Genomic DNA, 15609 nt, shown 5'->3' with positions numbered 1-15609 from the left:
TTCGTTTTTTACGCTTTTAGTCACTTAGCAGACGCTTTTATTTAAAGAGAGAGAGCATATGTATAATATTAAGCATAACAAAAGGCACTAAAACAACTCGAACAAAAAAAGCGTCACTGAATAAAATCAAAAGGAAAGTCTGTGCTCTGCTGGAGTCCAGCTCCGCCTCGTGCTCCGGTTCCTTGTTTTGCGACTCGGCCGCTGGGAGGAAGTGCAGCTCTCAGAAAAGCCTGAATTTCACTTCACGACGCGCCGTGGGGCTCAGCTCACCACAAGCACTAAAACAAGAAAATAGCCGTGTATTCCCATCTGGATTAACCGCAGGGAACCCTCAAGAAGCACTCTCTCCCGGAGGAGCTGAGCGGAATCGGACTGGAGTGTTATATATGGACGGATATAGTGTTTTTGTTGAGCGATGTCGGAAGAGATGAAGACTTGGATCTGCGACCCAAACACGGATGGAAACGAAAAGAGTGCTTTCTCTCGACAGTAACATCGAAAAATCCAAATCTTCCTTCTTTTGGAAGAAAGTACATTTGAAACCTCTGAACGAAGCGTGTCGGGGTTAAAATCCACGTCGTATTTCTTATCGTTTCGTCTGTGTGAGCTTGAGTTTGAGACGCGTGCACATGAAGTTCCGCAAGAGATCAAGCGCAGAGATTTCAGAGTGAACTTTATTTTTGTGTGTTTTTTTTTTATTCACAACTAAATCACAGTAGCTGTGTTTTTATGTGTATATCCCTGTCTTGCAGTTTCATCTGACCACGTTTTGTGGCACCATCGCGACTTATTTTTTTTTTTTTAGAAAAAGGAAACTCGGATTGCTTTCGTTCACATTTGCTTATTTCCTTTTCTAGCGCCCCCCCTCTCATCTGTAGGTTACAGTAGAGCAGTATCTCAGCCGTTTTTTTTTTGTGTGTGCTTAGAGCACACCTCTCATTACATAAATAAATTGACGAGCAAGCAAATCCAGTTTAAGAGGAAAACTGCATTGCAAGAGGCGATGGACTTGCCACATCGAAACGCATCTAGTTTAATTGTGTCTCTTTAATGGACTTCTAAGACCAGCAAGAGGAGTGACAGGCAGATCTCAACCATCGAACCACAAAAATGAGGATTTGTTTGTGATATTAGCTGGATATTTTCACGCATGCATGTGTTGTTTAGATCTTGAATGCTTTTTGGATACCCAGAAAACAATCCAGCTGCTCGTGTCGCATCGATAGCCATTATTTATGTTTCTCCAACCATTGGGCTTCATATTTCCACCATCTTTCCGCCTTTTAAGAAGAGGAGGATACATATTACCCTTATTGTATGTGATCTGTGTGCGTGCTGTCAACTGGTTAATGTGATTGAACAGGAAAATATCGGCGTCCATTTTCATGCATTGGGGATTTGTCAGTTTTGCAGCGAGCTGGCTTGCTTTATTTTAGCGCCCTGTAAGAAGATCGTCTTGTCTGCTCGTTTACGACTTATGTTCTACGTCTTATTGGTTTTAACGGGATTGCATCGACGTTTTGATTTGAGCATCATCCATTTGTGACACTGACTGGCCAGCTTGCATATATTTGTAGTTAACCAGCCCGTTATTTCCATTTATCTGCACAGACCGGTGGCTTAAATTAACTTGCATGTCATTTTTTGATGGTCGGTACACCGGCAGGTTCGCGTTAAACTCACCCAAAGGGGGTGGGTGCTGGATGGGGGGTTCGATTAATCGATATTATCGTTATCCCCATCTAGAATTATCATTGTTTTTGATAATTTCCGGACCTGTGGGTGATGCCATGCACATATATTTCTCCTCTCTGAAACAAGAAGCCATTTCTGCAACTCCAGTACGTTAGACCTGAAAGCGACGTTGCTTCATAGATAAGCAACCTATAGATTTTCAGGGTGGATTTTTTCTTTTCTTTTTTTTTTCCTTCTGCTTTTTTCGTCTATTTTCAGCCACGATGGTTGATTTCTGAGAGACTTCTGGAAAAATAAAAACGATAATAAAAGAACTGAGGCTGGGATAGATGTTCGCGCCTCTCTCGCGCATCATCATCACCATCATCATCACCTCAGCTCCCGCGCTCGTCTCGTGCTGAGTCCGCCCACCGTCCCCTCACGTCCCCCCCTCACGGCCGGTTCTGGTACCGTTAGCGACTCGGTTCGACCCAAAGGGCTCGAAGATGGCGGACCTCGAAGCGGTTCTCGCCGATGTCAGCTACCTGATGGCGATGGAGAAGAGCAAATCGACTCCAGCGGCCCGCGCGAGCAAGAAAATCATCCTTCCTGAACCCAGGTACGTTAAGCGAAACGAGTCTGTCAGACAGTTAATTCATACTCATTACGTCTAATATTTTGTTGTGAAGCGGTGGGTTGACATTTCAACATATTGAGGTACTAATTTCCACTGCATTTTGACTAAATATTCGTGTAATTTGGTGTTAAATAAGCGATTTTAAGTGTTCCCTGTCACCATCCTTAGCAATGGCCACTCATTTAGCGTTACACACAGGGTTTGCTGTTTACTGCTTTCTTTCGTTTACAAAATACACCATGGTATTTTTAGACTAGCTACTTGTATATAGTTTAGTAACATGCCATGTTATTTAAATACTTAAGAATAACATGTAAATACGATGTTATGAATGATAATCAGGCCTGTACTGTACTGACTAGTAGTATCTGATACCGTGGCAGCCCTACAGTACTTTTTTGTAAGCATTGGCTAAATCCTAATTATTGTGTTAAAAAGCTAATGTTACACATTTTGTGCTGTGTTTAGTGTTTTTGAGGTTGTTCAGCAGTTACTGAGGCCTGCTGGGAAAATTCCCCCGTGTGAATCAATGGCTCTTATCACCTGTAGATTTGCACCGGGTTGAGGGTGATATTCACTGTAAACAGGTCGAAATTCTGACATTGCCTTCACATTTAGGCTTGCATACGTAATAAGGCATACAAATGCCCTTTGTTGGGGTTTTGTGTGACTGTTTTGAATGCTTAGACCTTGGAAACGTTGAAGCGGACATTATCTGTTATATTGGAGTATAAATGTGATATGTTCAGACGGTGAATGTGTTTCTTGCACCTCGTATCAGTTAACTTTTAGTTTGTGCTTTTGTTAGTCTTGATTAGTCATTTTTTAATTTTAGAGTTTTTAACTTCTGCTTTCGAATTTTAAGCATTAGGTTTACTTTTTTTCCACACAGCCTATATATTCACAATTTGTTTTCATTGCCTTGGAATTGCACATTGTTTGGAGGAGTTTCATCCAAATACGTTAATCAGTTAACAAAATAATCAATATATAAAAATTTTATATTTATGTCATATTGAATTAGTTCACTTCATATTAGCTAGACATTCTACAATTCTTGTTCCATTGGAAGCAAGGAATCTGATTGTGTCTAGAAGTAGTAAACCTATACTGAACATAATTAGATAGGCCTCAAATATTGTTAATTATGGTCTTTAGAGTTTATTGTACCTGTCGTCTTGGATATCATGTGAGGAGTCCCTTGTGTGTATTGGATTTTTTTTTATGGCCACTGTCCGAAAACCGTAAAAGTGATAAACTGACTATGCCGTCACATTTTATGTAGTTATTTGGCCATTTACTACACCATTGGGTGACCGAACATTGTAAATGTTATTTAGACCTGCTTTTTGGTAACAAACCAAGGCCCAAGAAATAGGAAATGGTATTTCATATTTCACAGTTTGCTCATCTCATTGGATTACTGTGGTGATATGGCTGTCAGTTACAATGTAAAGCCTGTAGCTGACACAAAGCTTTTATTGTACAGTTTACATGAGCATGTGTCTCAGTATAGCCTGCGCATTCGTGGAATTGCAATAGTTGGAATGTTTTTTGTAAAGTTTATGTAACACTTAAAAGCTATTAGTGATCTTTCAGTGTAGCTGCAGGTTTTGTTGTCAGGTAAACAGATAAGACTGGTTACAGGTAGCATTGCATCCCTTTCTTGGAAATATGGGCTGTTAAGGCCATGTTTAGACTTTTCCTCAGCATATTAAGGTTTACAGTGTTTCCCAATGATTAATTACCTAGAATGCAGCAAGCGAAACTAGGACAGTATTGTAATTTTATTACTGTAGTGTAAAGTATCACTTATGAAAAATTAACTTGTCATTTACATTTATTTTGGTGAAATTTTGCAGGGCAAAAGGTCCATTATATAGTGTCAATAGTGTAGAGATGCGTGAGCACAGCTCACACAGAAGTCACTTTCAAACCAAACAAGACATTTTCTGTTGGTCATCACAGCAAATTGTTGTGAACCGTTTGAATCCGTTGTGAAATCTGTGTGGGGAAATCTTTTGCTTTCATGCAAAAATCCTGATCCTGTTGAATCCTATTGGAATGACTGGATTTCACCCATGAAAATTGGCTGAACCACTGTAAATATGACCACACCTTGACGATAGTATTGTGTTTCTGTCTTTGGGATAATAATGTTGTACAATTATTTTTACATTCAGATTCTTTGGCTGCGTCTTTGCAATTGTAATATTTCTGTCTTAGGCATAAGAATAATATACATTTTATGTTGTTGTATTCCAATAGTTTGGCTTTCTGAAAACACCCATCTGAATGTGACTATCACAACTAAACTGATTTTGGTTTAAAAGTCAATGCAAAGACTCTGTTTGGTATGATCCCTGAAAATGGGTTGAAGCACCTAATTGATGCACTTAAATTTAAAATATACCATTCTCCATAGCTTACAAACTTTTGTGGGAAACGCTGGTATAGATGGAATAATTTTGTTTAACTTGTTGCTTGTTAAATTTTGCCTGCATTAGCCTCAGTGTTCATGCCTTTTTTAGCACGCTAATCGAATTTGAATTTGTGCCACCTTGAGTTTTTGTTGATGTGATGGTTCTGAAACCTTGAACCAAGAATATTTTATGTAGTGCATTTTAAGTGCTCAGTTTTATTGCTGACCTGCCGATTATTTATAGAGCTTGTCCTTAGTGATTGTCACCTATGTAAACATATCATATAATCCTGTGAAAGCATTCGATCAGGCTTTTTGACGAGTCTTCTGTGAGTTGGCCAGCATCAGGACACAGGCAGAGTAAACTCGCAGCAAGATTCATTTACGGTTAATCATCTTCCTTCCTACGCCAAGGCTAATATAAACGTCTCTCCCTGGGCCTAGATGATGCATGTGCCGGTGGGCTATTTAGCCTCCCCGGATGATGCGGTAATGCATGGTATGAATCTGAAACGATAACAAGGGTTGGCTTTTCCGTTTGGCAAAGTGGTAAACCATACATCCGCTCCTCATTGTGATTAGTCTGCTTTAGTGGCTCTGTTTGCTCTGAGGGATTACTGTAGTCCGCAGCAGGGCGGCATTACCACAGATCGAGTGAAAGCATTAGCCGTTGACATCAGTGTCCCCATCATTAGCATTATTACGGGATCCATAAGATTCATGCCACTCCCAGCTGCACCTTCTGACTAATACTGTCGTTTAACGACAAACTCTTCTTGTGACACTCAAGCACATGTTTGTTGTTGTTCAGTAAGCATTTTTAAACCTCTGTGGTGTAAGAGAACCGTATCAATATCCCATATTGGCAGCAGAAATTATTCAGGGTGCATAAGAAAGCATAACCTGATGTTACAACAAAGGCGTTTGTTAATAAATAGAAGGTACTTTGTCCTTTGCCGGCGGAGAGAGATAGCGCGGCTCTGCTACATTCTCCTCGGGCCAGTCGTGAGCCCGCTGGCAGAGAGGTGAGATTTTGACAGCATGACTGGAAGTGTTTGAGGAGCTGGCGGGATTGTTTGACAGCGAGACGAGTGGAAGAGACTGGAGATTGTTTCAGTCACGTAGACGTTGGACCGTGGGACGGAACTGATGTGATTGTAGACAGACAGAGAAAGAGATGAATGTGTCTGAATCCAGAGAGAGACAGGCAACGAGGGGTCGCGGATGTTGTGGTTGAATGCAATATCTCCTGCACGGGCGCAATCCTGCGTTTTAAATTGTATCCATTAGTCGGTGGTTTTGAGCTAGTTACCACTTTTGAGATGCTAAAGGCCAGTTAATGTGTCATAATAATGTAGGTCAGGCGATAAAATATGAATGAGGTGTGTGAGTAAAACATGTAGTCATTAATAAATGAAAAGTTTGTTTATGTCTTAAAAGAGCTCATGGCAGGCTTGAGCTTTCAGCCACTCAAGTGGTCCAAATATCAGATTTGGCTTTTAACAGTAATGTGTTAAGTCATTTATTAGGGCAGGGCACTAAAATATTTTTAAGCCTATATTGATTTGATATATCCCTATTTATGTAATTGCTCTGAAATTACTTGTATGGGTGTTTTTAGAATGTTCAATGCTAGAATTAGATGAAATATTTAATGATTTTATTTTATATGCACTAATATAACAAAAACATGGTAATAAATAGCTATATTTGCCTTTGTATAATATAGTTCTAAAGTTTTGGGTCAGTAAGGTTTTTAGTGTTTTTAAAGTCTCTTATCCTCACCAAGGCTGCATTTATTTGATTAAAAATGCAGTAAAAACAGGAATATTGTGAAATTATTTCAATTCAAAATAACTCTTTTCTACTTGAATATATTTTGCAATGTTATTTATTCCTGTGACGCAAAACTGAATTTTCAGCATCATTGCTCCTGTCGTCAATGTCACATGATGCTTCAGAAATCATTCTGATATGCTGATTTACTGCTCAACAAACATTTCTTAATGTTATCAGTGTTGAAACCTTTGTGATGCTTAATATTTTTATGGAAACCATGACACCTTTTTTTTTAGAATTTTGATGAATCCCGAAAAGGCATGTGTGGAAACCTTTTGTAACATTCTAAAGGTCTTTGCTGTCACTTTTGATAAATTTTATGCATCCTTTCTGAATAAAAGTGTCAATTTGTTAAGAAGAAAAAAAATCCCCAAACTTTTGAACTCATTAAAATGGTATAGTGACTTTTTTTAAGAATGAATCAACGTATAGTTGAATCAGAGCCATGAATTGATTCATTGAAATGGACAATTTGTCTTTTCTATGCAATTTTTGCACACTGTCACACTGATATAATTAACAGCTAAATATAAATTGCATTACATCTTCATAATGTTCACAGTATTGCTTAATTTTTTATCGCCAACTTAATTACCCTAAATATGTAATGAGTTTTCGTCATCGCACAGCCGTATTTATATTAGCAGTCCTGATATCAGCCCTGTCCGTTTACTGTAATGTGTCAGGTCACTCACTACAGGGGTGTCTGTGTCTGGTCCAGGACTGCAGGAGCATGTTTTGGGACACTCCTATCTCCCCTGACCTGCACTCTGTGGTTGGGTGATAATGAGCCCTTGGAGGGGGTGCTAATTGATTCAGTCTCCCAAACTTGCTGCTCATTAACACCCTCTCCCAGGGCAGTGCGGCAGTGCCCTCCGTTGGGAAGCGACAGGCGGAGAATTGAGCAGGTGGTTGTGGAGAGACCTAAACTAAGGCTGGGATCGAGGTGGAAGGGCAGCGCAGGAGGCTGTCTGAAAAATCCACTTGCCTTTCTCTCAGGGCGAGATGGGTCTAAGCTGATGTGGGGTTTGGATGGTGTTTGTTTTGCATGTACATTTTGAACTAAAGACATTTTTCCCATTTTCTTACAGTATTCGAAGTGTCATGCAGAAGTACCTGGAAGAGAGGGATGAACTGACGTTTGACAAAATCTTCAACCAGAAGATTGGTGAGTTTTCTCGATCTTTCATGTCACTTTGAGCCAGATTTGCCTTGTAATTCTTTGTCGTCATTTCAGATTTGTAAAAAGGCCATTGTTGAGGATGCAAACAGAGTAATTCGTAGAATAAGCTTCTAAAAAACGCCACAGACCCTTGAGGAGGACATTTTAATCACCATGAAGTTAAATAAGGATCTTGTTCTTCCTTTTTTCTTATCTGCCGAGTCAAAGACAGCTCTTTGTTCTTTGTAGCCACTGGCCGTTATGTCTGCTTTTCTCTATTAGTCACCTGAACAGTTAAACTCTTTGTCTGACAGTGTGTTGTACAAATGCTCTTGTGTTATGGTTTGATGAATGCATATGCCCAAATAACCTCAGGTACCTAAGTGAAAGCATGCTTTTTTTCGACTTGGTGCTATTGGAGAAAAGGCTTTTGCTGAAATGTGTAAAGTGTGAGCTGTGAAGGCACCATGGGAACACGGCAGCCAGCCCCAGATTTTGATTAACTTCAATTTTTACTTACTTCTGTGTCTGAAATCCCAAGTGAGGATCTCCTTCAGTGGTTTCTCTCTCTTTCTTGACTTTTTTGCACACATACACAATAACATGCTGATGGCACCTTTTTAGGGTGGCTGAGATTCTTATCACTGGTTTTAACCAACAAAATGGTTAGAACAGGGTTTCCCCACCTGGGGTTTGAGAGTTGATGGAAAAACTAGTAATTAATTAAGGGAATATTTCACCCAAAAATTTTAATTTGCTGAAAAAAGTACTTGCCCTCAGGCCGTCCAGTGTAGAAGAGTTTTTGTCATCAGAACAGATTTGGAGAAATTTAGCGTTACATCACTTGCTCACCAATGGATCCTCTGCAGTGAATGGGAGAGTCCAAACAGCTGAAAAACATCACAATAATCCACAAGTAATGACTCCAGTCCATCAGTTAACATCTTGTGAAGTGAAAAGCTGTGTGTTTGTTAGTAACAAAACGGTCATTAATGCTGCGGATTATTGTGGTGTTTTTATCAGCTGTTTGGACTCTCATTCTGACGGCACCCATTCACTGCAGAGGGTCCATAGCTGTGCAAGTGATGTAATGCTAAATTTCTCCAAATCTGTTTGGTTGAAGAAACAAACTCATCTTAAATGGCCTGAGAGTGAATAAATGTTAAATGTTGGGTATTCTATTCCTTTAAATCATAAAAATGTAAAATAAAAAGAAATAAAATGTTGTATTTGTTTATCTGAATGTCATGTGACCAATAGTAGACTGTAGAACAGTAAACATGCAAATGTTTTAAATTAAGTATTAGAAGATGGAAATGAACCAGACTTTCTGGTTTGTCTTCTAAAGTTCTTAGAGTAGTTGTAGGCCATTGTGCACTGAACTACCTAGATCACCTGTTTAAAGACACTATAATACAGGCCTTTTATTTATCCCATGTAAGTACAGCTGGTGTTGAATCAGGTAGTGAAGGAAAAGCAGTCGAAAAGTCTTGTGTAGTGAACTTCTTCAGTACTGTTTGAAAAGCATTCAGGATGCACCTCTTGTAGTTAATAATCTAATCTAAAATGCAGAAAATAGTAGTAAGTGGTCATATTTATGTGTTTTTACTTATGTTTTCATAGGCTGCATGTTTTAGGCTGTCAGTGATGTTACAAAAGTGTTACTGTAGTATAAGATGAGTCACTATTACAAACTGTTATGCACATATAAACAAGTGGTCTATTTGAGTTGGAAACCTGTTTGTGATCTTAACAGGGAAACCAAGCCTCTATGCATGTGGCATTGATGGGTCTAAACAACAAGTACATTAATTAAGTGAAAGAAGGATTTTCACTAATGCAAATATCTGAAGCTTGCAAATATTTCAGGTCCTCTCTAAAGAGAGACACGAAGCAGGAAACCGAAGTCCGCTGCTGCGGTGCCGCTAGTTCACATGCTGAATTTGAATGACAAATGTCTCAGTTTTGCATCTGACCAGTGGAAGGAGATAATGACTCAGGGACTGGTTGCATAATCAAATGCTTCCCTTCTGTCTTTGTCTTTTAACCCTTGTTGCTGTGGCATTTCATGTTTTTGATGAATCAAATAGCCTAATGTTGCATGATGTAATGATATACATTACTGCTGGCCATTTCTAGGCTAGTTCAATTCAAGTTAAAGTATAGCGCTTTTTACGAAAGCTATAGTTCTTTTTAGTTCTTTTAGGTCGTGATAGCTATTGATCTATTTTCATTCTTTTTGATGATGTGCACACGATTGTAATGTCCTAAAAAAGCTTAAGTTGCATGGTTTCTCATGTGTTTAGTTTCTTTTTAATAGGCCTTCTTGATTTATTGCAAAAACTCCTTCATGTTTCCCACTGTGAAGACCCTACCCTCGCTGTGATCATATGAGACCTAATGGGGATCAACAAGTAGCTTTTACCATTAAAATTGCATGAGAAATTAATAGAAATGAATCTTGCTTAGCAGGAGGAGATGTAGAGAGCAACACAAGGATGAAAAGCTCAGACTCAGGGGTGTCTGTCAGCCCAGAATGACAGAGGAAAATGCCATCCTCCTCTATTGATATAATTTGGTTTGACAGTCACAGCCAGGAAGACGTTTTCATGGAAAAACTGAGCATTTGATGTCTGACTTTATTGGCAGAAGAACTCGATTTACTGGAACATCTGGAATGGTCTAGATAATGCTGTCTATACATGTTATAATACGAGAAGCATTCATAAATATTGAAATATGGAGCAAGAGGATTGTTTTTCCAAGTCAGTGATATTTTTTCTCCTCAGCAATCCCCACGGTTTAAAGTATCATGTGCCGAAGTTTTATACCTAGGTCAACATTGATTATTTTGAATGCATTTTTCCTAGCATTGAAAGCTTTGAAATGGTTAACAGTCCTTCTGAGCCATGTGACCAATAACCGTCTGGCGCAATGGGAGAAAAAGCTTCATGTTCCTCCTTTGATTGTGCCAGACAAGCGTAGCATTTCACAGCTACCGTTGTTCTCTCTCTACCCTCACAGGTTAAACGAAAGCCATTTTGCCCAAACTCTTCCATGACCTACACGCACCAAAGATCTTGCATGCTCTGCAGATCGATAAGCTTGTTTCATTGATGCCTTTTATTTAAGTCTTCGTCCTGTCTGGGAAGTCACGACTGACTGTAATAAATAACGCAGGGCAGCTCAGGGCGAAGATGAATAGCTCTGTTTAGCAGAACGACATTGGCGAACCGGTGCATGCACGCTTGTGTGCATGTATCTGCGCAGAAACGAGACAGTTTGACAGCAAGTTTTGGGCTGGTAATGATGTCTCTCCATCCCCCCCTCTCCATGACACATGATTTATTGGTCTGCGATGTTGGTCTATGATACAGAGATGCTGCACTGCAGTGCAATTCTCTCTCGTTTGCACTCTTTCTTCTGCTCTTTTTCTTGTTAGCATGCTTCACTTTGTGGCAGGTGACATCAATTTCATTTTATTGCGGCCAGCTGAATTTTTGGAACAAGGTCTTGAACCCTGCACAGAAATAAAATGTTATGTTGCTGCAGTTCTACTACTCAAACATTAACAAGGAGACCAGAGATGTAGATGGGGATGTTCAAGGCGTAGTTCACTGAAAAGTGAACATTCTTCATTCTCTTCATCATTTACTCCTCATATTATTCAAAAAAGCCCTTTGAACTTCTTTCTTCTATGGGTCACCAAAGTAAATGTTTTGGACAATCTCCCAGCTGTTGTTTTCCATTAAATCAGAATTAATATATTGAAATAAATTAAAATTATTATATAAATTTTAATTACATTTTAAATACTATATATCTCATCATAAACATTCTATATATACATGTTTTATTAATATTATTTTTTAAATTTAATTTAATACTTAGCCAGTTTTTAATTAAAATATTGCCCTTAAATAATTCACTTGCATGAAAGATATTTTCTGTGAATAGTGACTGTAATGTTTGTCTGTTATCACTCAAATCTATTGTATAGCTACAGAAGGCTTGTGTGTGTGTATATATAGTGCAAAATGTATAATTTTTGTGGGGGTTTTTTGGAGCTTGACAGCTAGTGGTCACTATATGCTTTTGATATATGAAAGAGTGGATTGAACATTCTGCAAAGCTCTCCTTTAATGTGCTTCAAAAAAAAGGCGAACAGGTTTGTAACAACTTGAGGGTGAGTAAACGATAACACAGTTTTAATTTTTGTATGGACTAATCCTTTAAACAACTCTTATGCATTTCACTTGAAAGTCATGAATATTTAATGTTAGTTCAGACGTACGATCGCGTCTTCAATTGTCCCATCAGGCCAAATACCGCCAATAGCGACGATTGCTCTGCTGTGAGTCAGTGTACTTATTTGTGATACACAACCAGATGAGCAGTCTCTTCATTTCCTGGCCCAAACCATCACTTAACATGCAGACCCCGCCTCCCTCTTTATCGTCAGTAATGGTTTCACGATGACAGCCCAGAGCTGTCAAAGGACACAGCACACAGTCCCCGAGCGCGCGCATCGTAAAACCATCCTCATATCTCTGCCATATCTTTAAGCCGGTCAGCTGCGGTTTATTCTGCTGCATGCATCTCATGGCTTTGATGCCCGGGGGAGGCTCCTATGGATCTCCTGATCTGTTGTTATGATGTTATTCCTCTATCTGCCCTCCTCCTGGTTTCTTCATTTGTGTTCTGCCTGTCCACCCCTCCTCCTCCTCCCTCATTCACATCTCTCTCTCTCTCTCGTTCCATCTGTCAGAGTTCTGGAATGGATGTTTGAGAGTTTTGTGTTGCCTAGCAACTGCGGTTGCCATGGGAACGCCGAAGATATCCTGTGTTTGCTTGGCGACCGGGAAAATGAAATTAAAGGATGAATTAAAGGAGGAGGAAATAGATGATTTCCATTCAAACAAAGCAAAAAAAAAAAAGCCCCTAACAGATTATTCACTGATATGTTTGGATAATTACACCCGTCCTCTTCTTGGCCCGAGGCTGGGAGCTCTGATTGGTCGGATTGATCAATGGCCATTAACGGTTTAGGTTTCATTTTCAATGTATTTAGATGCATGTTTGGCCATTGTCTGTAATGAGAGTGGAACATATTGATGCGTGTCCTTTGCTAGAGAGTCAGACCGTCTGTGCCCAGATGTGTTTGTGTGTGAGTGAGTTCATGCATACGTGCGCATGTGTGCACTAGCATTGCATTAATTGACAGTTCTTTGATCCACCAGCCTCTGTTAATTGCTCTGGGATTTGGAGAATTAATTGGCCAGTCAATGTCATTATTTCCACCCCACTCGCCCTCTCTCTGTCCCTACACCAGGGATACTGAAATCACGTCGCTTGAGGGGTAGGGGTGTGCGATTATGACGATTTTTTTGATCGTGGACGATAATGTCTCCACGATCTCCTTTTGAAGAAATATTGTAGTATCGTGCTACAGTGCACATTCCATCAGCTGCAGTTCTGACGCCTCTGTATCAATATACTGTATGCAACATGCATTCACATCAGTGTTAACTCAGCGGTAGAGTTACTCTCACGGGACACTGCACTTATTCGCAATCACAAAAGTACATTATTTGCATGTGTTTTAAAGCCTAGCCGGTTAAACTTTTCATTCACGCACTGTTCTGACATGCGCTTTTTCTGAGCCCGTACACCTGAAAGCGTGCGCACTAAAAAGCCTAACAGCGCCTAATTACTCAGCTAAGTTATCTTTTGCGCTAATACGGTCAAAACACACAAGATTTACATATATACTCAGTTGGTTATTTCTAAAATGAAAGTAAACAGTTGAGAGAAAAACGGATGCATGCCTGTATATTAGATGCATGCAGGTCTTAAAGGGACAGAACTAAACATGCAGCCGACTGTCATTAAAGGGATAGTTCACCCTAAAATTTAATTTCTGTCATTATTTACTCACTCACATGTTGTCCCAAACCTGTATTAATTTCTTTCATGCGCTGAACACAATAGAAGAGATTTTGAAGAACGTGGGTGACCAAACAAACAGCTGCTGGTCCACATTGAATTTGATAATGGGAAGAAAAAAATATACTGGCCACTGTGGACTGTGGACTGTGGACCAGCAACTGTTTGGTTTTCCACATTCTTCAAAATAGCATGTATGTTCAGCAGAAGAAAGAAACTCATTCAGGTTTAAACTAATTTTGGTATAAATATAAAACAGAATCGACAGACAGATGACAGAATTTTTATTCTTTAATGTTAAAACAAAACACAAAGAGAAAAAAAATAACTCGCTACTCTTGACTGAAAAAAAAAGTTACTTTAATAGGAAACAATCTATATAGTTTTAATTTTATTCATTAAATTTCTTGAATGCTCCTGCTAAATATGCCTATTGTACCTGAAAATTAAACACTTTGTTTTATTTGTATATTATATGTATAATAGATAAAATAGTGAGAGAGATTTTCATCTTCGCCCACTTTGGCCTAAATATCCTCCATTCTTTTTTTAGATTTTGTTACCTTGAAAGGATTTGTCTTTATAATAAAGAAATTAGTTTGGCTGTACTGCTCAGACAAAATAGTAAAACCAACATGACAAAGAATCTTGATAAAATCGTGAAATCGTGATATTTATAAAAAAAATTAAAAAAACTTGTGATATGATATTTTTTCCATATCGCCCACCCCTACTTGAGGGACACTTTTAGAAAATGCAGAGTGACAGGGGTCAGTGAATAAAATGACCTGGTAATATTAGTTTTGAAGTGTGCAGTGTTTTTTACCAGCTTCACTTTTACTTTCTCATTCTGTCAAAACATTATAATGTACTTGGTGTGAATTTAAGGTCTTCTTTGAACTTGTTTGTGTCGCTCGCGTGCAGTCCAGGCATAGAAGTAGCAAAAATAAAGGCTGGATTGTGGAGGCGGGCCGGTCTTTGAGTACAGACCAGAGTTTTTAAATTTGAAGGCAGCTTGTCTCTTCCCATTGCTGCGTGGACCGCTGGGAGAGGCTCTGGAGATTGGATGTTTCCAAACCTGCCTGTTTTCTTCTTGCCAAATTCTATGGCAACATCGCATAAATGTGGAGAAGGCAATCACATAATGCATTTCAACAAAGTTATCTAAAGCTATCTATTTTAGATGTGGAGTGAATTGAGAGAGATCTTTATAATGTTACAAAAGATTTCTATTCCAAATAAATGCTGAACTCTATGAAAAAACGTATCACTGTTTCCACAAAAATACTAAGCAGCATGATTGTTTTTAGCATCCATAATTAAATGTTTCTTGAACGGTAAATCAGAATATTAGAATATTTTCTGAAGGATCATGTGACACTGAAGACTGGAGTAAATTGCATTTTCAAATATATTCCTATAGAAAAGAGTTATTTTAAATGGTGATAACTTTTCACAATATTACTGTTTTGCTGTATTTTTAATCAAGTAAATGCAGCTTTTGTGAAGAGAAGTGACTTCTTTTAAAAACCTTTCAACGGTAGTATACTAATACCTTTATCATGAAGTGCATGAATTAACAATGAACGATAGTATATTTATAAAGCAACATTAATCTAGATTTATAAATTCTGTTAAAAATCCCGGTTTGTGATACTTAAGGCATTAAATAATTTTAATGAATAAAACCTTACCATTCTTTTAATACCAAAATGCATCTAAATGTAGTTAAATATGGATTATTCAATGTTTGAGCTATAGTATTAAAGTATTATGACATGCACTTGATTCATATATTTTTTTACATTTAATAGAAGAATCTTTTATGTATTTATCTGCGGGTACTTGAGCAGTCCAGATGACCAAAATGAACATCCCTACTGTGTTTTGGGTTGATTCATGTCCAAATAGCTCCATTTGGGCCTGGTC

General features: G+C 38.6%; 1 protein-coding gene across 1 annotated transcript in view; it reads left to right on the top strand.

Annotated features, from left to right (window-relative positions):
- Positions 1–36: 36 nt before the first annotated feature.
- The window catches only part of grk3 (G protein-coupled receptor kinase 3), a 52984-nt gene continuing 37411 nt past the window's right edge, over positions 37–15609 (top strand). The window contains exons 1-2 of the mRNA XM_058788782.1: positions 37–2293; positions 7664–7740. Coding sequence (XP_058644765.1) covers positions 2181–2293; positions 7664–7740 — 190 coding nt within the window. The 5' untranslated portion in view covers positions 37–2180. The remainder of the gene's footprint in view (positions 2294–7663; positions 7741–15609) is intronic.

This window comes from Onychostoma macrolepis, chromosome 10 (assembly GCF_012432095.1).
Source record: "Onychostoma macrolepis isolate SWU-2019 chromosome 10, ASM1243209v1, whole genome shotgun sequence".
Taxonomy (NCBI): domain Eukaryota; kingdom Metazoa; phylum Chordata; class Actinopteri; order Cypriniformes; family Cyprinidae; genus Onychostoma; species Onychostoma macrolepis.
This window is presented reverse-complemented; position numbering and strand designations above follow the sequence as displayed.